Source organism: Eucyclogobius newberryi, unplaced genomic scaffold (genome assembly GCF_026437365.1).
Source record: "Eucyclogobius newberryi isolate DKJ021-1_F unplaced genomic scaffold, fEucNew1.0.hap1 SCAF_15, whole genome shotgun sequence".
In the NCBI taxonomy this organism is placed as follows: Eukaryota; Metazoa; Chordata; class Actinopteri; order Gobiiformes; family Gobiidae; genus Eucyclogobius; species Eucyclogobius newberryi.
This window is the reverse complement of record NW_027315779.1, coordinates 2,302,955-2,327,495: the sequence shown is the minus strand read 5'-3', so window position 1 is coordinate 2,327,495 and position 24,541 is coordinate 2,302,955. Positions and strand designations below refer to the sequence as shown.

Here is a 24,541-nt window from a genome sequence, read left to right as displayed (position 1 = left end):
ATGTTGTAAACTTGTTGTAAAGGTGATATTTCTGCAGTTTTATGAACTTTTCAGACGTTTAACTTTGGATAGAAAGATATTTTAATTTTATTTGACTTAATTTTATAAGATAAGATAATCCTTTATTGTCCACACATGGGGAAATTTCATTGATACAACGCAGTAGATACAGAGGAAAAGGACAGATGACAGAATTTTATTTGACTTGACTTAAATTTGACTTAATTTTATTTGATTTGACTTAATTTTATTTGATTCAATTAGACTTAATTTTATTACTTGTATTTAATTTAATTTTATTCAATTTTATTTAATTTCATTGGTCTTTACATAAGCAAAGACTATTCTTCCTGGGGTCCAAGTGGAGCAATATATTTTGTGGCTAAATATTTAACGCGTGTACCTTTTCTTACGGTTAGATTTAAGTTTTAGAGGGTTAAATAAATAACTTCTATGCTTCATTATCGTTTTATTAGTATTCATCTGTTGCACCTCGTGATTTTATGTTTTACTGGCATTTCTGTGTTTCAATATTACAGAGTGCACCTTTAAACATCTGCCTTTCCCGTCTCTATTTAACATTATAAATATATTTATTATATTTAAAATCCCAGAATATGCCTCCAAAACACTAAATTGTGTTGAAAAACATGACGAGATTAAAATAGTTTGGACGTGTATGAAGGAAGAACAGTTATTAAAAGATAAAACAGAGGAAGACAAAGAAAAAGAAGATTTATGGACGTAGAGAACGAGAAATTGTAATCGAATATTTACTCCAAAAAGAGAAATAAAATATAAAATAACATAAAATAAACACCATTGTTGAAATTTGCAATAATAAATACAAATAAAAAGGGTTCTTTAGTCACTTTTATTCAACTGTGTTCTGTCTTAACATGAAGTTTATGAAGTCGATTGTTGAACACGAACTGAAACCATTCATTTTGTCCATTCATATGTACCAGGTTTGTGTGAAAAATGTCCAAAACAAACATTACTATTGAAACAAAAATACGTATAGTTGCGGTTCGAAGAAAAATACAGAAAAATAATGTATAATTTATGAGACATTTTGGCAACTGACGGACCAGCATGAATTACGGTCCCAAAGAATATTCAAAAACAACTAAACGGATATGGAATTTGTGACCTAGAGCTGAAGTCAAATATATTACCTGCAGCCAGTGTCAAGTGGTAAACCATTATTACAAGTTTATGGCAGCGTCGATTCAATGATGTAAATGTAGTTGTAAAAAAGCGGGGAAAAGCGATTTTCCTTTTGTGAATGTGATTAGTAATTGGGTTTGGGCCATATGACATTGTAATATACATTTACTTTCTATAGAAGTTATGCACTGACATTATTAATTCAAAAACGCTTTGAAATTGACTTTACGCGGCAAAACGTAGTGTGAAAATAGTATCTCGTCGTCGTTCCGCCGACTGCGCAGGGCTCAGTTAGCAAACAGCAGTCGGAGTTACAGGTCTGTGTCAGCGGTAAATGTGAGCGTTCCTGTTGTTTATCTGGTTTTCTAAAACTGGTGACTGGATTTTCTTTATGATGTCAGATACAGAGTAAATATTTTGCAAAGTTGCAGCATTTTTTTTAACACGTCATTCGCCTGTAGCAGCTTTTTCACACTTTACATGCGTCTTAAGCGTTTACAGGAGAACATCTCATCACTCACCACCGGCTCCCGTGCTCCCAGGCTGTGACGTCATCTGCGTAACCTCGAACGTCACGATTCGTTTGAATTTGACGGTCGTTTTGAGGTAACTAAAGGCGTTTTTCTTGTCCTGCGGGGCGACGCTGCCATCTGATTGGTTAAAACCGCCTGTCACTCACTCAGATCGTGACAGAGGCTGACCAAACGGAGTGGAAGCGTGTCAAAAAGCGCCTCTTCAAACAGAAAAACAACTGAATGGTGGTTTGTGCGTGACAAGAACAAAACAGGGATTGCGTCGCGCGTGCGTTTCCTTTGTGCCGAGCCCTGTAGATTTGGAGTATTTGGTGTGCGTTTCTGTGCGACAGAGAGCGACGGCCGCAGCCACAGTGTTGGTTTGGTGCGATAAAGTGCATTTAAAACAGAGCGTTAAGGAACATTTACTGCACTGGCTAGTCCTCGTCGTCGCTGAAAAACTCGTCGTCGTCGTCGTCGTCCGGATCCACGCCAAAAAATAATCTGGGAAAAGAACAAAGTGACGGTTGTTTAGATAGTGGTGTGTGTGTGTGTGTGTGAGAGCGCCTCTACATATAATTGACATAACATTTAACATAATTGACTTAAAAGCAAAATGCACTTCATAAAATTGTATCCTCAGTAAAAATATACAAAGAATTGTCCCCAAAGAAACCAAGACTTGTCAAGTCGGTGTCTTTATAGCGACTTTGGGCTTAAATTTTTGGAAAGTAACTTGCAAATTTAGATTTTCTGGGGGGTTTTCTCTGGAGAGCCACTTTCACATCACGAAATAAGTGATTTTTAGCCTTTTTTATCATTTCTGCGTCACATTATTTGACCCAACAAAGACTGAAATACAAGCCGTTAAAAAGTACAAATACAAGCATTGTAAAGCCGCTACTGATGTGAAATATGCAATTATAAAGACATCATCTCATTATTATTATCATTACAATGAAATTTCCCCATGTGTGGACAATAAAGGAATATCTTATCTTATCATTAGCGCTCGTTCGGCAGCGACGCGGCGCCTATTTATTTTCTTTTTGTGCTCTGAAAACCGGGAAACTACAGTTCCAGCGTTTTCATGAAGAGAACGGCTTCAGAGAACAAGGAGCTCTTTGTCACGTGAAAAGGGAGGCCGGACCAAAATCGAAGCGTTGCAGATTCCCACGCGTTTGTTGTGCGTAAACGAGTAGTAAACAAGTAGTAAACAAGAGTAAATAAGCTGCTCGACGTCTAGACTTAAAATAGAGTCAAGTGTATCGCTTCCACTCTCATCGAATTGTTTTTACAGTTAGTCACTTCCATTTTAGCCAGTCGACTCTTTACACAGTCGACTCTTTACACAGTCGACTCTTTACACGGTCGGTTCTCTTTACACGGTCGGCTCTTTACACGGTCGGTTCTCTTTACACGGTCGGCTCTTTACACGGTCGGCGCTCTTTACACGGTCGGTTCTCTTTACACGGTCGGCTCTCTTTACACGGTCGGCTCTTTACACGGTCGGTTCTCTTTACACGGTCGGCTCTTTACACGGTCGGCTCTCTTTACACGGTCGGCTCTTTACACGGTCGGCTCTTTACACGGTCGGCTCTTTACACGGTCGGCTCTTTACACGGTCGGTTCTCTTTACACGGTCGGTTCTCTTTACACGGTCGGCTCTTTACACGGTCGGCTCTCTTTACACGGTCGGCTCTTTACACGGTCGGTTCTCTTTACACGGTCGGCTCTCTTTACACGGTCGGCTCTCTTTACACGGTCGGTTCTCTTTACACGGTCGGCTCTTTACACGGTCGGCTCTCTTTACACGGTCGGCTCTTTACACGGTCGGCTCTTTACACGGTCGGCTCTTTACACGGTCGGCTCTTTACACGGTCGGCTCTTTACACGGTCGGTTCTCTTTACACGGTCGGCTCTCTTTACACGGTCGGCTCTTTACACGGTCGGTTCTCTTTACACGGTCGGCTCTTTACACGGTCGGCTCTCTTTACACGGTCGGCTCTTTACACGGTCGGCTCTTTACACGGTCGGCTCTCTTTACACGGTCGGCTCTTTACACGGTCGGCTCTTTACACGGTCGGCTCTCTTTACACGGTCGGCTCTTTACACGGTCGGCTCTTTACACGGTCGGCTCTTTACACGGTCGGCTCTTTACACGGTCGGCTCTTTACACAGTCGGCTCTTTACACAGTCAGCTCTCTTTACACAGTCGGCTCTTTACACGGTCGGCTCTCTTTACACGGTCGGCTCTTTACACGGTCGGCTCTTTACACGGTCGGCTCTTTACACGGTCGGCTCTTTACACGGTCGGCTCTTTACACGGTCGGCTCTCTTTACACGGTCGGCTCTTTACACGGTCGGCTCTTTACACGGTCGGCTCTTTACACGGTCGGCTCTTTACACGGTCGGTTCTCTTTACACGGTTGGCTCTTTACACGGTCGGTTCTCTTTACACGGTCGGCTCTCTTTACACGGTCGGCTCTTTACACGGTCGGTTCTCTTTACACGGTCGGCTCTTTACACGGTCGGCTCTCTTTACACGGTCGGCTCTTTACACGGTCGGCTCTTTACACGGTCGGCTCTCTTTACACGGTCGGCTCTTTACACGGTCGGCTCTCTTTACACAGTCGGCTCTTTACACAGTCGGCTCTCTTTACACAGTCGACTCTTTACACAGTCGGCTCTCTTTACACAGTCGACTCTTTACACAGTCGACTCTTTACACAGTCGGCTCTCTTTACACAGTCGACTCTTTACACAGTCGACTCTTTACACAGTCGGCTCTCTTTACACAGTCGGCTCTTTACACAGTCGGCTCTTTACACGGTCGGCTCTTTACACGGTCGGTTCTCTTTACACGGTCGGCTCTTTACACAGTCGGCTCTTTACACAGTCGGCTCTCTTTACACGGTCGGCTCTTTACACGGTCGGCTCTTTACACGGTCGGCTCTTTACACGGTCGGCTCTTTACACAGTCGGCTCTTTACACAGTCGGCTCTCTTTACACAGTCGACTCTTTACACAGTCGACTCTTTACACGGTCGACTCTTTACACGGTCGGTTCTCTTTACACGGTCGGCTCTTTACACGGTCGGTTCTCTTTACACGGTCGGCTCTCTTTACACGGTCGGCTCTTTACACGGTCGGTTCTCTTTACACGGTCGGCTCTCTTTACACGGTCGGCTCTTTACACGGTCGGTTCTCTTTACACGGTCGGCTCTTTACACGGTCGGCTCTCTTTACACGGTCGGCTCTTTACACGGTCGGCTCTTTACACGGTCGGCTCTTTACACGGTCGGCTCTTTACACGGTCGGCTCTTTACACGGTCGGTTCTCTTTACACGGTCGGCTCTTTACACGGTCGGTTCTCTTTACACGGTCGGCTCTCTTTACACGGTCGGCTCTCTTTACACGGTCGGCTCTTTACACGGTCGGTTCTCTTTACACGGTCGGCTCTTTACACGGTCGGCTCTCTTTACACGGTCGGCTCTTTACACGGTCGGCTCTTTACACGGTCGGCTCTCTTTACACGGTCGGCTCTTTACACGGTCGGCTCTTTACACGGTCGGCTCTCTTTACACGGTCGGCTCTTTACACGGTCGGCTCTTTACACGGTCGGCTCTTTACACGGTCGGCTCTTTACACGGTCGGCTCTTTACACGGTCGGCTCTTTACACGGTCGGCTCTTTACACAGTCAGCTCTCTTTACACAGTCGGCTCTTTACACGGTCAGCTCTCTTTACACGGTCGGCTCTTTACACGGTCGGCTCTTTACACGGTCGGCTCTTTACACGGTCGGCTCTTTACACGGTCGGCTCTTTACACGGTCGGCTCTTTACACAGTCGGCTCTTTACACAGTCGGCTCTCTTTACACGGTCGGCTCTTTACACGGTCGGCTCTTTACACGGTCGGCTCTTTACACGGTCGGCTCTTTACACGGTCGGCTCTTTACACAGTCGGCTCTTTACACAGTCGGCTCTCTTTACACAGTCGGCTCTTTACACAGTCGGCTCTCTTTACACAGTCGACTCTTTACACAGTCGACTCTTTACACAGTCGGCTCTCTTTACACAGTCGGCTCTTTACACGGTCGGCTCTTTACACGGTCGGCTCTTTACACGGTCGGCTCTTTACACGGTCGGCTCTTTACACGGTCGGCTCTTTACACGGTCGGCTCTTTACACAGTCGGCTCTTTACACAGTCAGCTCTCTTTACACAGTCGGCTCTTTACACGGTCGGCTCTCTTTACACGGTCGGCTCTTTACACGGTCGGCTCTTTACACGGTCGGCTCTTTACACGGTCGGCTCTTTACACGGTCGGCTCTTTACACGGTCGGCTCTTTACACAGTCGGCTCTTTACACGGTCGGCTCTTTACACAGTCGGCTCTTTACACAGTCGGCTCTCTTTACACAGTCGGCTCTTTACACAGTCGGCTCTCTTTACACAGTCGACTCTTTACACAGTCGACTCTTTACACAGTCGGCTCTCTTTACACAGTCGGCTCTTTACACAGTCGGCTCTTTACACAGTCGGCTCTTTACACAATAGGTCTTTTTACCAGTGTAGGAACCTTTTTTAGTTCCTGGTACTTTTTTAAGTTTGCACGGAGTAGGAACTGTGGATTTGGGGATTTTTTTGGTGTTATTTCCCAGTGAGACCAGGAACCTTTTAGTTAAAATGAGCACATTTACAACATTATCTTTAATGGAAAAAACTTTCATTCCTTTTATGACTGTTTTGATGCTACAGAGAAATACATTGAACACAAAGACACAATGTTTAATTAGCGCGTGAATAACTGAATAATTGGGTTTTAGTGGTTATTTCATTGTTAGTTTGAGCCTTTTGTGCGTCGCTGTTTTATATGAAGGTTTACAGAGCTCAAAAGAAAGGATTGATTGGATATTTAAATGTTCTCATGTTGTAGTCGGCCACTGTAGTTACTACCGTATTTTCCACACTATAAGGCGCACTTAAAAGCCTTTAATTTTCTCCAAAAAACGACAGTGCGCTTTATAATCCAGTGCACCTTATATATGGATGAATTCTGGTTGTGTTTAATGACCTCGAAGCGATTTTGTGTGGTACACGTTTTGTTTCGCTTAATGCGCCTTATAGTCCGGTGCGCCTTATATATGAAAAATGATCGAAAATCGACCCTTCATTAACAGTGCGCCTTATAATCCAGTGCGCCTTATAGTGTAGAAGATACGGTAGTTGAAGAGAGCTGGTTTCATTGGGCTTTTGAAGAGAAAACTCACTGATTGAAGCAGGGGAGCTCTGGGTTGTTGAAGTGACTGTAGGGGTTTCCTCGGCTCAGCACTCCCATACACAGCCAGCAGAAGTACTGCTTACACGACGTGCACGTCATCTTATTACAACCATCCACTTTCTACAACACAAGAGACGACAAACTGAGAAATATATGTGTGTGTATGTGTGTGTGTGTGTGTGTATGTGTGTGTGTGTGTGTGTGTGTGTACCTGTATGTTGGTGCCACAGCGAGGACAGTTCTTGCAGTTCTCGCTGAGCCAGTCGCGGCTGAACGACTCTTCCACCGCTCTCTGAATCACCTTTTTACCAAACCTCATCTCCATGAACTTCTTCCCATCCGCGGTTGCCGCCAAGTACTCGTCCCTGAGGTCCCGAAGCTCCTCTGGGGGGGAACAGTGTATTTGGAACTTTGCTTTATAAATAGATTTACTTTATAATACCTTGAATTATAATTAAAACATTGACAAAAAACGTGTGTTCATAAACAGCTAATTTATAGATTTTTGCTGGCTAATGGCCACCAGGGGGCAATCTAGCAGAGGCTAGAGGGGACAGTAGGGACAGAGGGGACAGTAGGGACAGAGGGGACAGTAGAGACAGTAGGTCCCCTCTGTCGAGCTGCCCCGCGGGTGGCCGCTGCCCTGCACTCTCGCGCTGCCCCGCGGGCCCCCGGTTCTCGTGGGCACCTGTGGCTTCGGCCTGTATATAAACGATTTCTTGTTTCTTTGTACTTATAAATGCCTAAGGAATAGTTTACTACGGAAACTTACCGTATTTTAAAGTGTTGCAAATAAACTTAATTCAAGCCATTTTAAATATTGATTATTATTTTTGCAGCGAAAGCTAAATTTGAGACAAAATTAGAAACAAAATGTCCATCCATCCATCCATTTTCTACCGCTTGTTCCCTTTCGGGGTCGCGGGTGACTGGAGCCTATCCCAGTGACTTCGGGCCTTAGGCGGGGTACACCCTGGACAGTGGCCAACTTGTCGCAGGGCCAACACAGAGACATAGACATTACAGACAGTTCACTCTCACAATCATTCACTAGGGCCAATTTAGAGTTACCAATTTTTACCTAACACATGCATGTCTTTGGACGGTGGGAGGAGCCGGAGAACCCGGAGAGAACCCACGGTAACACGGGGAGAACATGCAGACTCCAGAGAAACAAAATGTATATTATATAAATGTATATAAATCCCTTTAACAAAATTCACGATATTCTGCAAATTCAACAGAAATGTATTCAAAAATGTAATGAAATATCACATCATAAACTTATTTGTACGTTTTTGGTGGGAGTTTTTACTATAAATGATGCACTCAATATTCAAATTCTTCAGAACATCATAAATGCCTGAACATCATTAAAAAACCCGCAGTGTGTTTTACCTGTGGGCAGTTTGCAGTGCGAGACCCCGTGGTAGCCCATCTTACAGAGCGTGCAGAAGGCGTACTGGCACCCGGAGCAGATGCCCATGGTGGAGTCGGGCTCCACCATCACGGGCGTCCCACACGACACCCGGGGGCAGTAAACCACGTCGGCCATGAGGTCCAGCGTGGACTGAAGCAGCAGCCGGTCGTAACGCACGAACAGCTCCTCACCCACCAGATGCTTCACCTGCCAAAGACCAAGAGTCCTTCAAAGTACTTCAAAGTACTTCAGCGGTACATCTGAGAGGTCTCAAAGTACTTCAGAGGTACGTCTTCAGAGTACTTGGGGTGTGACCATTTATGACCATTTACTTCAGAGGTACGTCTGAGAAAGTCTCAAAGTACTTCAGAGGTACGTCTGTGAGGTCTCAAAGTACTTTAGCGATACTTCCAAGAGGTCTCAAAGTACTTCAGAGGTACGTCCAAGAGGTCTCAAAGTACTTCAGAGGTACGTCTGAGAGGTCTCAAAGTACTTCAGCGGTACATCTGAAAGGTCTCAAAGTACTTCAGCGGTACGTCTGAAAGGTCTCAAAGTACTTCAGCGGTACGTCTGAAAGGTCTCAAAGTACTTCAGAGGTACGTCTGTGAGGTTTCAAAGTACTTCAGCGGTACGTCTGTGAGGTTTCAAAGTACTTCAGCGGTACGTCTGTGAGGTTTCAAAGTACTTCAGCGATACGTCTGTGAGGTCTCAAAGTACTTCAGAGGTACGTCTGTGAGGTCTCAAAGTACTTCAGCGGTACGTCCAAAAGGTCTCAAAGTACTTCAGCGGTACGTCTGTGAGGTCTCAAAGTACTTTAGCGATACGTCCAAGAGGTCTCAAAGTACTTCAGAGGTACGTCCGAGAGGTCTCAAAGTACTTCAGAGGTACGTCTGAGAGGTCTCAAAGTACTTCAGAGGTACGTCCGAGAGGTCTCAAAGTACTTCAGAGGTACGTCTGTGAGGTCTCAAAGTACTTCAGCGGTACGTCTGTGAGGTTTCAAAGTACTTCAGCGGTACATCTGAGAGGTCTCAAAGTACTTCAGAGGTACGTCTTCAGAGTACTTGGGGTGTGACCATTTGTGACCATTTACTTCAGAGGTACGTCTGAGAAAGTCTCAAAGTACTTCAGAGGTACGTCTGTGAGGTCTCAAAGTACTTTAGCGATACTTCCAAGAGGTCTCAAAGTACTTCAGAGGTACGTCCAAGAGGTCTCAAAGTACTTCAGAGGTACGTCTGAGAGGTCTCAAAGTACTTCAGAGGTACGTCTGAGAGGTCTCAAAGTACTTCAGCGGTACGTCTGAAAGGTCTCAAAGTACTTCAGCGGTACGTCTGAAAGGTCTCAAAGAACTTCAGAGGTACGTCTGTGAGGTTTCAAAGTACTTCAGCGGTACGTCTGTGAGGTTTCAAAGTACTTCAGCGATACGTCTGTGAGGTCTCAAAGTACTTCAGAGGTACGTCTGTGAGGTCTCAAAGTACTTCAGCGGTACGTCCAAAAGGTCTCAAAGTACTTCAGCGGTACGTCTGTGAGGTCTCAAAGTACTTTAGCGATACGTCCAAGAGGTCTCAAAGTACTTCAGAGGTACGTCTGTGAGGTCTCAAAGTACTTTAGCGATACGTCCAAGAGGTCTCAAAGTACTTCAGAGGTACGTCTGAGAGGTCTCAAAGTACTTCAGAGGTACGTCAGAGAGGTCTCAAAGTACTTCAGAGGTACGTCTGTGAGGTCTCAAAGTACTTCAGCGGTACGTCTGAGAGGTCTCAAAGTACTTCGGCGGTACGTCTGTGAGGTTTCAAAGTACTTCAGCGGTACGTCTGAGAGGTCTCAAAGTACTTCAGAGGTACGTCTGTGAGGTCTCAAAGTACTTCGGCGGTACGTCTGTGAGGTTTCAAAGTACTTCAGCGGTACGTCTGAGAGGTCTCAAAGTACTTCAGAGGTACGTCTGTGAGGTCTCAAAGTACTTCGGCGGTACGTCTGTGAGGTTTCAAAGTACTTCAGCGGTACATCCGAGAGGTCTCAAAGTACTTCAGCGGTACGTCTGTGAGGTTTCAAAGTACTTCAGCGGTACATCCGAGAGGTCTCAAAGTACTTCAGCGGTACGTCTGTGAGGTTTCAAAGTACTTCAGCGGTACATCCGAGAGGTCTCAAAGTACTTCAGCGGTACGTCTGAAAGGTCTCAAAGTACTTTCGAGTACCTCCGAGAGGTCGTACTGCAGATAAAGGCGATACTAGCAATACTAGGCTGTACAATACAGCATACAAGTAGTGATATTGCAATACTGGCTAAAAACGATGATCAACACTGCAACTAACTAACTATATTCCAATAAAAACGTGGAACATTTTATTCATGACTTATTTGCATGACTTAACTTGCAAATTGCAATTTAAATGGAATTTGGAAGTCCCATAATTTCTTCCATAAACGATAAATTATGCAGTTTTATTGTGTACAATAACGACGAGCTCTGTAGACATTAGTTTGTCAGTTTAAAGGACTACTTCAATTCTCCAGACGGCGTTTAAACCGTGAACTTTGAACAGAATCCTATTATTAAAACATACATTTAATCACAAACACATATCAGTAAAATGGCCCCGCCCTGTTTACCTGCAGGGGCGTGGCAACAGAGGTGCATTTGGGCTCGGGGCAGTTAAGGCACTGGACGTTTCCGTCTTTGATCTGGATCTGAAAGTACTCGCTCATGCAGGAGTTGCAGTACACGTGTTGGCACTCTTTGAAGCACAGGCAGGCCGCGCCCGCCTTCTCGCCGAAGCAGATGCCGCAGCCGAACACCTTCCCATCGAACAGCCTCTGGCGCTGGGCCTCGTCGTGGTCCAGGAGCTGAGGCAGGAGCTCCGCGCGAGGGTCCGACAGGGCGACGGCGCGCGGGTCGAGGGGGGCCGCGGACGAGGCGCAGGACGAGGGGTCGGAGGGGGGTTTCTTCACGTCGCCGTGTTTCTCTTCTCGCTTTTCTGAAACTGAGACATTAGACATGAAGACGTTAGACATGAAGACGTTAGACATGACGACGTTAGACATGAAGACGTTAGACATGACGACGTTAGACATGAAGACGTTAGACATGAAGACGTTAGACATGACGACGTTAGACATGAAGACGTTAGACATGACGACGTTAGACATGACGACGTTAGACATGAAGACGTTAGACATGACGACGTTAGACATGACGACGTTAGACATGACGACGTTAGACATGACGACGTTAGACATGACGACGTTAGACATGACGACGTTAGACATGAAGACGTTAGACATGAAGACGTTAGACATGAAGACGTTAGACATGAAGACGTTAGACATGACGACGTTAGACATGAAGACGTTAGACATGAAGACGTTAGACATGACGACGTTAGACATGACGACGTTAGACATGAAGACGTTAGACATGACGACGTTAGACATGAAGACGTTAGACATGAAGACGTTAGACATGAAGACGTTAGACATGAAGACGTTAGACATGACGACGTTAGACATGAAGACGTTAGACATGAAGACGTTAGACATGAAGACGTTAGACATGAAGACGTTAGACATGACGACGTTAGACATGAAGACGTTAGACATGACGACGTTAGACATGACGACGTTAGACATGAAGACGTTAGACATGACGACGTTAGACATGACGACGTTAGACATGACGACGTTAGACATGAAGACGTTAGACATGAAGACGTTAGACATGACGACGTTAGACATGAAGACGTTAGACATGACGACGTTAGACATGAAGACGTTAGACATGAAGACGTTAGACATGACGACGTTAGACATGAAGACGTTAGACATGACGACGTTAGACATGACGACGTTAGACATGAAGACGTTAGACATGACGACGTTAGACATGACGACGTTAGACATGAAGACGTTAGACATGACGACGTTAGACATGACGACGTTAGACATGAAGACGTTAGACATGACGACGTTAGACGGCACTAAAACTGCATTTAATCTGAAAACAGAATGTCCAGTGTTAGTATGGAAAATAAAACATGTGAACACACTGTTGATCACATTAGTCCTGTTCTCAGGTCTCTGCACTGCCCCCTGTGGCTCAGAGAAGAGACTTTAAAGCAGCTCTGCTTGTGTACAAGTCTCTCCATGGCCTAGCACCAAAGTACATCTCAGACATGTTAGTGCCATATGAACCATCTCGGATTCTGAGGACTAAACATGGACCGGCCTCCTGCTGGTGCCAGAGTCAGGACTAAACATGGACCGGCCTCCTGCTGGTGCCAGAGTCAGGACTAAACATGGACCGGCCTCCTGCTGGTGCCAGAGTCAGGACTAAACATGGACCGGCCTCCTGCTGGTGCCAGAGTCAGGACTAAACATGGACCGGCCTCCTGCTGGTGCCCAGAGTCAGGACTAAACATGGACCGGCCTCCTGCTGGTGCCAGAGTCAGGACTAAACATGGACCGGCCTCCTGCTGGTGCCAGAGTCAGGACTAAACATGGACCGGCCTCCTGCTGGTGCCAGAGTCAGGACTAAACATGGACCGGCCTCCTGCTGGTGAGAGACAGGTTCTACTCTAACAATGTTCAAATCTAGGCTAAAACAGTTTTGTTCAGCTGTGCATGTGACTGAAAGGATTTTCTTTGCACTCTTCTCTTTTATATCTTCAACTGTTTTGTGATTTCTGTCATGTCTGAGTGATTTAATGCATGTTTTGTTAATGCTCTGAGACGCGCTTAGAATGTGCATAATGTGAACCTTTTAAAACAATGGATTGTAATAAACATTGAATTATTCTGACGTTTATATTTTAAACACTCAGACAAAATGCTAAACCAAGAACAGCCGCCTGTTTCGCTCCGACGTCGGCGAGCATGTGGAAACGTACCTGGCTCACATTTCTTGCCGCTGGACTTTGCCCTGTGGACCTCCAGCGGCGACGTGATGCAGAGGAAGTCCAGCGCCTCCTCTTTAAGAAACTGAATCCAGGTGAAGAGAATGACACAGCCCTGGTTCTCCTCCCACAGGTCGTCCAGACGCCTGCAGAGGGCGCTCATCTGAGGAGAGGTAATGGTAAAAGTCTCTCCACAACTGTGCTACAAGAGAAAACCTGTCCATTTGTGTTCTCTGGCCAGATCAATTTAAGTGCTGTATTTTCCAGATTATACATCGCTCTGGAGTATAAGTCGCACCAGCCAAAAAATGCAGAAGTCGCATTTTTGGGGGAAATTTGGGGGAAACCAAGAACAGACGTTTCATCTTGAAATGCAGTTTAAAATAATAACAGATGAGAGAACATGGTGAATAGGTGTACGTATGCTAACGCTAACACCTTCAGCTACATGAGGCACAGACAGAACTGTGGTAAGTGTCTGGTATGTTAACGTAACATATGAACAGTTATTCAGATAACTATAGCATAAAGAACATGCTAACAAGTTTACCAAAGCATCAGTTTGACCCCAAATCACTAAATCCATTGAATTCTTCTTCCTCTGTGTCACTTCTAAACAACTCCACAAACTCCAGAGGAAGAGGAAGTGCAGATTCTTCTTCTGCGACTTATACTTATATTTATACTTCGGAGCGACTTATATGTGCTATAATTTGTTATTTTCACACTTGCAAGCGCATTTCATACTCCAGTGCGACAGCCTAGAGCGCCCTCTTGTGGTTGTCAGTGAAAATAATCAACACGTGAAATGCGGTTTCCAGTGTGAAAATCACAAATAATATCACACATAAGTCGCTCCGAAGTATAAGTCGCTTGTAAAAAAAACTATGTAAACTATGTGTATGTGCAAAAAAATACGGTAGTACTTTTACAACATATCTTAAGCTCAATAAAAATGCGTTTGAGACAGTCCTGGCTTTGTAATCGTTCCAACTTCAGAGCCTGAAGATAAATGTCTCTACAAGGTCGTATTATATGGACAATAAGAACAGGGAGCAATAATAAAACAAACAAATAGAACATGTACCTGTGCTCTCGTCATCCATTTGGAGCCAAGCGTGTAGTGCGGTGGAGACGTGGACGGATAATCTTCAGGAAGCTCAAAGTTGAACACCAGAGGAGGCAGGAAGCTGACATTGTATTCAGTCTGCTTGTCTCCTGCCACACAAACATTTATAAAATACAGTTACAATGGATTAATACTGTTCAGTTTGTGTTAGAATTGGGGTCAGATTGTTGAACTCGGCTCTGCAGGTTCAGGACTTCTCGTGGTTTAGTCAGGGTTAAAACCTTACACAGCCCTGGTCTAGTTTATTTTATTTTATTTATGAATTGATTAATTGCAACGAATCAACGATTAAAATAACTCAACAGATTTAGTATTGAAAAATTGCTCTCTGGTCTGTACAGAGACTCCAAACATGTGTTGAGAGATGATGTTTTACGACTCAAACCGAACAGCAATGACCCAAAATGACAAACGGGTACAATTTGTGTTTTACCGTATTTTCCGGACTATAAGTCACACCTTTTTTCATAGTTTTGGCCGGGGTGCGACTTATACTTATATTTATAATTATACTCCGGAGCGACTTATATGTGATATTATTTGTTATTTTCACACTTGCAACTGCATTTCATACTCCAGTGCAACTTATATATGTTTTTTTATTCTCTATTATGCATTTTTTGGCTGGTGCGACTTATAGTCCGGAAAATACGGTATTAATACGCATTATTAACACGCAGATAAAGCTGATAATGCGATACCTTTTGTGACTACTTTGAAGTCTGTTGGCAGCTCCACGCAGACCTGAACCTCTCCTCCTTGTGCAGCTTCGGCCCTGCGAAACTCCTCTTCATCGTAGATACTCGCCAAAGCAAGCAGCTCGTCCTCCTGCGACTCCTTATCCTCAGACATTTACCTTCCTGCCAAACACAAAACACAAAACATGTTCAAGTGGAAATGAAATGACGAGCGAAAGGCAAACGTTGGCCTTTTAAAACGTTCCACATTCTGGAGAAGGAAGATGAGCAACAGTTTTCACTTCCATTTGTTTGATTTTCCGTCACGAAGGATGGATAAATAATTATTGGTGATGAACTATTTTATTGCTTGAAAATTGAGTTTCACTAAAAGTATATTTTTGAAGTACACAGTGTAAACTCTATTTATCAACAATTAAACAATTAAAAATTATATCTTTTGGATGGGAAAGGTTTATAGACGAGGGCACGATAAAGTCAGGATGAACTAACGCATGAACTCAGAGCTTCTCAAAGCGGGGGGCGCGCCCGCTTGGGGAGGACGCGAGACATTTGGAGAAATGTGCGCACATTATGCATGACACGTGGCTTGAGCAACTGTCCTTCCTCTGTCTCTCCTCTTTCCTTCCTCTGTCCTTCTTCTGTCCCTCCTCTGTCCTACTTCTGTCCCTCCTCTGTCCTTCCTCTGTCCTTCATCTGTCCTTCATCTGTCCTTCATCTGTCCTTCATCTGTCCTTCATATGTCCCTCCTCTGTCCTTCCTCTGTCCTTCCTCTGTCCTTCCTCTGTCCTTCCTCTGTCCTTCCTCTGTCTCTCCTCTGTCCTTCTTCTGTCCCTCCTCTGTCCTTCATCTGTCCCTCCTCTTTCCTTCCTCGGTCCCTCCTCTGTCCTTCATCTGTCCCTCCTCTGTCCTTCCTCGGTCCCTCCTCTGTCCTTCCTCTGTCCCTCCTCTGTCCTTCCTCCATCTCTCCTCTGTCTCTACTGCTGGTGCCAGAGTCAGGACTAAACATGGACCGGCCTCCTGCTGGTGCCAGAGTCAGGACTAAACATGGACCGGCCTCCTGCTGGTGCCAGAGTCAGGACTAAACATGGACCGGCCTCCTGCTGGTGCCCAGAGTCAGGACTAAACATGGACCGGCCTCCTGCTGGTGCCAGAGTCAGGACTAAACATGGACCGGCCTTCTGCTGGTGCCAGAGTCAGGACTAAACACGGACCGGCCTCCTGCTGGTGCCAGAGTCAGGACTAAACACGGACCGGCCTCCTGCTGGTGCCAGAGTCAGGACTAAACCTGGACCGGCCTCCTGCTGGTGCCAGAGTCAGGACTAAACACGGACCGGCCTCCTGCTGGTGCCAGAGTCAGGACTAAACACGGACCGGCCTCCTGCTGGTGCCAGAGTCAGGACTAAACACGGACCGGCCTCCTGCTGGTGCCAGAGTGAGGACTGAACATGGACCTGCCTCCTGCTGGTGCCAGAGTCAGGACTAAACATGAACCGGCCTCCTGCTGGTGCCAGAGTCAGGACTAAACATGGACCGGCCTCCTGCTGGTGCCAGAGTCAGGACTAAACATGGACCGGCCTCCTGCTGGTGCCAGAGTCAGGACTAAACATGGACCGGCCTCCTGCTGGTGCCAGAGTCAGGACTGAACATGGACCGGCCTCCTGCTGGTGTAAGAGTCAGGACTAAACATGGACCGGCCTCCTGCTGGTGCCAGAGTCAGGACTAAACATGGACCGGCCTCCTGCTGGTGCCAGAGTCAGGACTAAACATGGACCGGCCTCCTGCTGGTGCCAGAGTCAGGACTAAACATGGACCGGCCTCCTGCTGGTGCCAGAGTCAGGACTAAACCTGGACCGGCCTCCTGCTGGTGTCAGAGTCAGGACTAAACATGGACCGGCCTCCTGCTGGTGTCAGAGTCAGGACTAAACATGGACCGGCCTCCTGCTGGTGCCAGAGTCAGGACTAAACATGGACCGGCCTCCTGCTGGGGCCAGAGTCAGGACTAAACCTGGACCGGCCTCCTGCTGGTGCCAGAGTCAGGACTGAACATGGACCGGCCTCCTGCTGGTGCCAGAGTCAGGACTAAACATGGACCGGCCTCCTGCTGGTGCCAGAGTCAGGACTAAACATGGACTGACCTCCTGCTGGTGCCAGAGTCAGGACTAAACACGGACCGGCCTCCTGCTGGTGCCAGAGTCAGGACTAAACATGGACCGGCCTCCTGCTGGTGCCAGAGTCAGGACTGAACATGGACCGGCCTCCTGCTGGTGCCAGAGTCAGGACTGAACATGGACCGGCCTCCTGCTGGTGCCAGAGTCAGGACTAAACATGGACCGGCCTCCTGCTGGTGCCAGAGTCAGGACTAAACATGGACCGACCTACTGCTGGTGCCAGAGTCAGGACTAAACATGGACCGGCCTCCTGCTGGTGCCAGAGTCAGGACTAAACATGGACCGGCCTCCTGCTGGTGCCAGAGTCAGGACTAAACATGGAACGGCCTCCTGCTGGTGCCAGAGTCAGGACTAAACATGGACCTGCCTCCTGCTGGTGCCAGAGTCAGGACTAAACATGGACCGGCCTCCTGCTGGTGCCAGAGTCAGGACTAAACATGGACCGGCCTCCTGCTGGTGCCAGAGTCAGGACTAAACATGGAACGGCCTCCTGCTGGTGCCAGAGTCAGGACTAAACATGGGGAACATTCTTCCTGAAGATGTGAGACAGGTTCTTCTCTGACAATGTTCAAATCTAAGCTAACAGTTTTGTTTAGCTGTGCATGTGACTGAAAGGATCTTCTTTACACTCATCTGTTTTGTCTTAAACTCTTTTGTGATTTCTGTCATGTCTTTGTGATTTGAATGCCTTTTGTTCCTGTGAAGCACTTTGAATTGTGTTCTACAAATAAACTCGCCTCCTTTGTCTCTCCTCTTGACTTTTTGAATCTAACTTTTGAACTTGCTCTGCCACCGGCCGCTCATGCCACCATAGAAAGAGCGTGCGTTCCATTCCTTTCCGCTTTGATTCCATGCGCTTTGAAGACAGTGACACATAAACGCCGCGATACGAATGGCATCTTCTGTCTGGCGGTAATCGGATGCCAACCGCCATAAAACAACAACAACAACAACAACAACAATCTAACACTTGGCAACAAGTTTGGCTAGTCTCCGGTCTGGAGAGACGGGAGATGGCGGAGGAGAGTGGATCGGTGGTCGAAGACGTTCTGGACGGCGTGGAGGAGCAGCCTTTTCTGGCTGCACGTGCCCGGAAACGTAAAAAGTCCCTTAGCTCGTCCGAGGGTTCTGGGAATGAGCAGCAGGATGAGGCTGAAGCTATTGATATCCGGGGTGAGAGCAGAGACTGTAAGGTTGTTGTTGTTGTTTTATGGCGGTTGGCATCCAAGTGTTGCATTACCGCCAGACTTTATTCCTCAGACTGTCGTAGTCCGTAAAAGAACTCCTTCCATCGCTGATCATAAAGCTTGCACAGGATAGTGCATCCTTTAAGGAGTGGAATTCAGTGGCATTGTCAAAGAGCCTAACTGTAGCTGTGGGAGTGATCAAGAGTGCGAGTGTCCTTAGAGATGGCTCGCTGCTGGTCGTGTGCAAGGACGCGGCTCAGCAACGGAAGGCGATTGGAACTAAACGTCTGGGTGGAAAGGACATTCTTGTGTCTGATGCTGTAAGAAACACGGTCAGAGGAGTTATCGTAGGTGTCCCTACGGCGACGTCTGTGGATGAAGTTAAGGAGAAGTTGACTGGAGCTAAGGTGGTGGACGCTAGGCGGTTGAAGGTGACCCGGTCTGGGGTAAGATGTGACAGCTTGTCGGTAATGGTAACACTTGAAGGGAAGTGCCTGCCTAGTAAGGTGTTCATTGGGTTCATGTGCCATGACGTTAGGCCATATGTTCCACCGCCCCTGCGTTGCTTTAAGTGCCAGCGCTTTGGGCATATTACAGCGGTCTGTAGAGGGAGGCAAAGATGTGGTAAATGTGCAGGAGATCACGAGTATGGGAAGTGTGACGTGGGAGCAAAACTGAAGTGCTGTAACTGTGGGGAAGAACATAGCTCTGCCTACGGGGGATGCAGGTTTAGCAAAAGAGCTGCTGAGGTGCATAAAATAAAGGTCTCTCAATGGCGGTGGTTGTCTTGCAATGGAATGCGCGTAGTCTTCGTGCTAATGGCCAGGAATTTAAGCATTTTGTCTCTACCTTGTTGAACAAGCCTCACGTTATGTGCGTGCAGGAGACTTGGTTACGACCTAGGTGGGGTTTTGGGATACAAGGGTATGTGTGTGTTAGGAATGATAGGGAGCAGGGTAGAGGCGGAGGTGTGGCTGTGTTTGTCCGAGATGACCTAAATTACGTTGTTGTCAGTGTGTGTAAAGCGCCGGAGGCCCTGGCGGTGAGGGTCTGGCTGGGTGGTGAAGCTGTTACTGTGGTTAACCTTTATAATCCGTGTGGTGAGGTAACGTTAGAGTCCTTACATAGTATCGGTAAGGATGTTCGGGGAAAGGCTGTGTGGTGTGGGGATTTTAATGCGCATAGCGCTTTGTGGGGCGGTAGTGGTACCGATAGGTATGGGCAGGTGGTAGAGGGTTTTATCAATCAAAGGGAGTTGGTTTGTCTGAATGATGGGGGTGGGACCCGCTATGATATGGGGACCGGTGCATGATCTCATGGGCTTTGTACTTCCAAAGCACCGAACGTCAAAGAGGGCGAGGAAGGTGAAGAAGAGTCTCCCTGGAATAAAGCCGGTTGGTCTCTGACACAACAACTATTCTAGTCACAAAAACACATCATGACCTCATGGGCTTTGTAACGCCAAAGCAATGGGAGGAGTACTTTTACGGACTACGACAGAGTCTGAGGACTACGAAACGTCTGAGGAATAAAGTCTGGCGGTAATGCAACACTCGGATGCCAACCGCCATAAAACAACAACAACAACAACAACAACTGGACGAGGACAGGAGACCACCCCCACCCCCATCTCGTCACTCTGATCACCCTGACTCCCCAAAAGCAGACCCCCATCACTCCGACTCCCATTTAGCGCCTTTAGCCTGTTTTCTATATCTGCCCAATCAAGCTCCTTTGTTCCAAGTAATCTCCCTGCAGCTTTAGCAATGATCCTGATCCTTTCAGTTCTGCTTTGAGTCTGAGCAGCACAGTTTACAACATCCACCATAAAGAGTACAAAATCCTCTCTATCCACAACCAGGGTATTCTCATTAATTCTGGAACCTGCACACTTGGGACCTCCACTCTTGAAACCTTCACACCTCTTGGGAGCCACGCTGGCCTCTCTCATTTCGCCCTGGCTGGGAGCAGCACTGGCTCCTCTCTCTGTATTTACTCTAAACTCGTTACTTGAAACTTTCTTGACTGCATCTGCATAGGATATACCTTGAGAGACCTTTATTTTATGCACCTCAGCAGCTCTTTTGCTAAACCTGCATCCCCCGTAGGCAGAGCTATGTTCTTCCCCACAGTTACAGCACTTCAGTTTTGCTCCCACGTCACACTTCCCATACTCGTGATCTCCTGCACATTTACCACATCTTTGCCTCCCTCTACAGACCGCTGCAATATGCCCAAAGCGCTGGCACTTAAAGCAACGCAGGGGCGGTGGAACATATGGCCTAACGTCATGGCACATGAACCCAATGAACACCGGAAATGTAAAAAGTCCCTTAGCTCGTCCGAGGGTTCTGGGAATGAGCAGCAGGATGAGGCTGAAGCTATTGATATCCGGAGTGAGAGCAGAGACTGTAAGGTGATCATAAAGCTTGCACAGGATAGTGCATCCTTTAAGGAGTGGAATTCAGTGGCATTGTCAAAGAGCCTAACTGTAGCTGAGGGAGTGATCAAGAGTGCGAGTGTCCTTAGAGATGGCTCGCTGCTGGTCGTGTGCAAGGACGCGGCTCAGCAACGGAAGGCGATTGGAACTAAACGTCTGGGTGGAAAGGACATTCTTGTGTCTGATGCTGAAAGAAACACGGTCAGAGGAGTTATCGTAGGTGTCCCTACGGCGACGTCTGTGGATGAAGTTAAGGAGAATTTGACTGGAGCTGCGGTGGTGGACGCTAGGCGGTTGAAGGTGACCCGGTCTGGGGTAAGATGTGACAGCTTGTCGGTAATGGTAACACTTGAAGGGAGGTGCCTGCCTAGTAAGGTGTTCATTGGGTTCATGTGCCATGACGTTAGGCCATATGTTCCACCGCCCCTGCGTTGCTTTAAGTGCCAGCGCTTTGGGCATATTGCAGCGGTCTGTAGAGGGAGGCAAAGATGTGGTAAATGTGCAGGAGATCACGAGTATGGGAAGTGTGACGTGGGAGCAAAACTGAAGTGCTGTAACTGTGGGGAAGAACATAGCTCTGCCTACGGGGGATGCAGGTTTAGCAAAAGAGCTGCTGAGGTGCATAAAATAAAGGTCTCTCAAGGTATATCCTATGCAGATGCAGTCAAGAAAGCTTCAAGTAACGAGTTTAGAGTAAATACAGAGAGAGGAGCCAGCGCTGCTCCCAGCCAGGGCGAAATGAGAAAGGCCAGCATGGCTCCCAAGAGGTGTGGGGGTTTCGGGGGTGGAGGTCCCGGGTGTGCAGGTTCCAGAATTAATGGGAGTGCCCTGGTTGTGGATAGAGAGGATTTTGTGCTCTTTATGGTGGATGTTGTAAACTGTGCTGCTCAGGCTCGGGGCGGAACTGGAAGGATCGGGATCATTGCTGGAGCTGCAGGGAGATTCCTTGGAACAAAGGAGCTTGATGGGGCAGATATGGAGAACGGGCTAGGGGCGCTGGATGGGAGTCGGAGTGATGGGGGTCTGCTTTTGGGGAGTCAGAGTGATCAGAGTGACGAGATGGGGGTGGGGGTGGTCTCCTGTCCTCGCCCAGTCTCGTAGACGCGCGGCTACCAAGCAGCGACATCAGTGGAAATATTAAAGCCTATAGAATGAAGCCTAAAGAATAAAGCTGTACGGTGGAAGCACCGAACGTCAAAGAAGGAGAGGAAGATGAAGAAGAGTCTCCCTGGAATAAAGCCGGTCGGACTCTGAAACAACAACAACTATTCTACGACAAGTCACAAAGACACATCATGACCTCATGGGCTTTGTAACACCAAAGCAATGGAAGGAGTACTTTTACGGACTACGACAGTCTGAGGACTACGAAAAGTCTGAGGAATAAAGTCTGGCGGTAATGCAACACTTGGATGCCAACCGCCATAAAACAACAACAACAACAACAACAACAGCAGCTCTGCGCAGAGAGCAGTCTGTGTGTGACGGTGGTGGACCCGCAGTGGTACGAGTCAGATCCGCGCAGAGAGCAGTCTGTGTGCGACGGTGGTGGACCCGCAGTGGTACGAGTCAGCTCCGCGCAGAGAGCAGTCTGTGTGTGACGGTGGTGGACCCGCAGTGGTACGAGTCAGCTCCGCGCAGAAGCAGTCTGTGTGTGACGGTGGTGGACCCGCAGTGGTACGAGTCAGCTCCGCGCAGAGAGCAGTCTGTGTGTGACGGTGGTGGACCCGCAGTGGTACGAGTCAGCTCCGCGCAGAGAGCAGTCTGTGTGTGACGGTGGTGGACCCGCAGTGGTACGAGTCAGCTCCGCGCAGAGAGCAGTCTGTGTGTGACGTGGTGGACCCGCAGTGGTACGAGTCAGCTCCGCGCAGAGAGCAGTCTGTGTGTGACGGTGGTGGACCCGCAGTGGTACGAGTCAGCTCCGCGCAGAGAGCAGTCTGTGTGTGACGTGGTGGACCCGCAGTGGTAAATGTGATCCAGAGTGAAGACTGATGAGTGAGTTCGAGCTGACGCAGAAGAAGACGGAAATCTACGGAGACGAGAGACGCGATGCGCTCCGTTGCGCTAATTAACAAACCCACGTGTGTGTTGTATCAGTCCGCACGGGAGAGTGCGCATGCGCACTTCCGCCTGCGTTCTCAAAATCGTCCATTGCGCCTTTAATAGAAAAAAACTCTTATAAACAAAACTCCTATGTACAGAACCTCTCATATTCTTAATACGGAATAGAGAGAAGAAAGAAAACAAATTAAATTGAAAAAAAAAAATTAAAAAAAATAGAAATAAAAATAAAAATATATAAATATGAATTTGAAATCTATGAAATTTCCCCATGTGGGACAATAAAGGAATATCTTATCTTAAATAAGCTAACATAGGACAAAATAATAATAATCATAGTGGTAAAGTAAACACTCTTATTTACAGCAGTTCTAAGAACATGAATATGACATTATTGCGTCTGAGTATTGCACGAGTGTCACACTAAAGGTAAGTAGATGGAGCATAAATCAGGACACATATGATTAAAATGACAACAAATATATGGGTTCAACATTTCTGTATTTGTCCAATAAAACATACAAATCCTGTCAAGATTCCAAGGGTCTATCCACGAGTTTCAGAGTGGGAAATGTGGCGTTGCCAAATAAATACACTATTCACAACAAAATATGATCTTTTGAAAGGTGAAAAGTCCACAAAATGTCGCCTAAAACAAACAGGAATATGAAAAGAACAGGATGATGTAAAGTGCAGTAATTAAACGTCAGATTTGCTAACGAGCTAAGTCAGAAGAGACCGACAACCCCCCAAAACTATTATAAGCACATGTTTATGAACTAAATGGAAAGGTGGATTTCATATCAAAAGCTTTAGCTGAGTTACAACAAACACAAGCGATGCCAGAAGTTGTCAAACTAGTAAATGAGTAATAAAAATAGCTTGAGCTAAGTTAGCTGTAGCAATAAACACATGTAAACAACGGCTACATAAGCGTTTAAAATGATCGTGTTGTAGTTTATTTGACTTTAATGCAGCTGAAGAACCAGGACCTGATGTTAGAACCGTGAAACTGTCATTATGATGTCGTTAATAACACATTTCTTACCCTGAGGTCCCAGAGTTAGCAACGCTGCGTGGATCATGACGTGACGTGACGTGCGTTGCCAGGTTCAGGAGCGAATTTCCAGCGCAAAATCTGATCAATGAATTATTACAGTATAAAGTTTATCCAAATGGAAGCAATTACACACACTTTAAACGGTGTGTGTATAAGGAATGTATTTAGTGCATTTCTTAAGCTGGGACAGACTTATATTATAGTTAGAACTGCATGTAGCTGCACTCTGCACCTGTGTTGCCAGACCAGAGGCTTTAATGCACTGTATGTTCTGCATAATCATAATGTATAACGTCAACAACTTGGCCATCATGTCCAATGTTTTCACAATCAAGAATAACTTACAATTCATATTTTTTATCAGTAAAAGACATGTTTGATTTGAATGTTTTCCTTGTATCTGGGACACAGATCATGTCAGGTTCATATCACGTTCATGACATTTTCCATTATTATTATTAGTATTATCTTGTCTTACGCTAGCTGTTTTTATTTTATTTCTTTATCTTTATTTCCCCCCCTCCATC

The 24,541-nt window shown here is 46.6% G+C and overlaps 2 protein-coding genes across 3 annotated transcripts in view; both read right to left on the bottom strand.

The window, feature by feature from the left end:
* LOC140360496 (NEDD4 family-interacting protein 1-like) overlaps window positions 1-24,541 on the bottom strand; it is a 115,411-nt gene that overhangs the window by 24,742 nt on the left and 66,128 nt on the right. The gene's annotated exons all lie outside the window — the stretch shown is intronic.
* Window positions 856-24,071, bottom strand: rnf14 (ring finger protein 14). The gene is made up of 9 exons (XM_072445698.1): window positions 24,003-24,071; window positions 15,099-15,257; window positions 14,356-14,486; window positions 13,263-13,431; window positions 10,990-11,360; window positions 8,363-8,591; window positions 7,176-7,348; window positions 6,954-7,084; window positions 856-2,186 (listed from the first exon to the last, which is right to left on the bottom strand). The coding sequence occupies exons 2-9, from the start codon at window positions 15,247-15,249 to the stop codon at window positions 2,120-2,122; spliced, it is 1,422 nt and encodes a 473-aa protein (XP_072301799.1). The 5' UTR covers window positions 15,250-15,257; window positions 24,003-24,071; the 3' UTR covers window positions 856-2,119.

Bases quoted from the DNA above. Each gene is read 5' to 3' on its own strand.
- rnf14 (XM_072445698.1), bottom strand. From the start codon at position 15,249: ATGTCTGAGGATAAGGAGTCGCAGGAGGACGAGCTGCTTGCTTTGGCG. The intron at 11,361-13,262 runs GTACGTTTCCAC...CTAATGTCTCAG, and splicing joins CGGCAAGAAATGTGAGCCAG to TTTCAGAAAAGCGAGAAGAG. The intron at 7,085-7,175 runs GTACACACACAC...CTTGTGTTGTAG, and splicing joins GCTGTGGCACCAACATACAG to AAAGTGGATGGTTGTAATAA.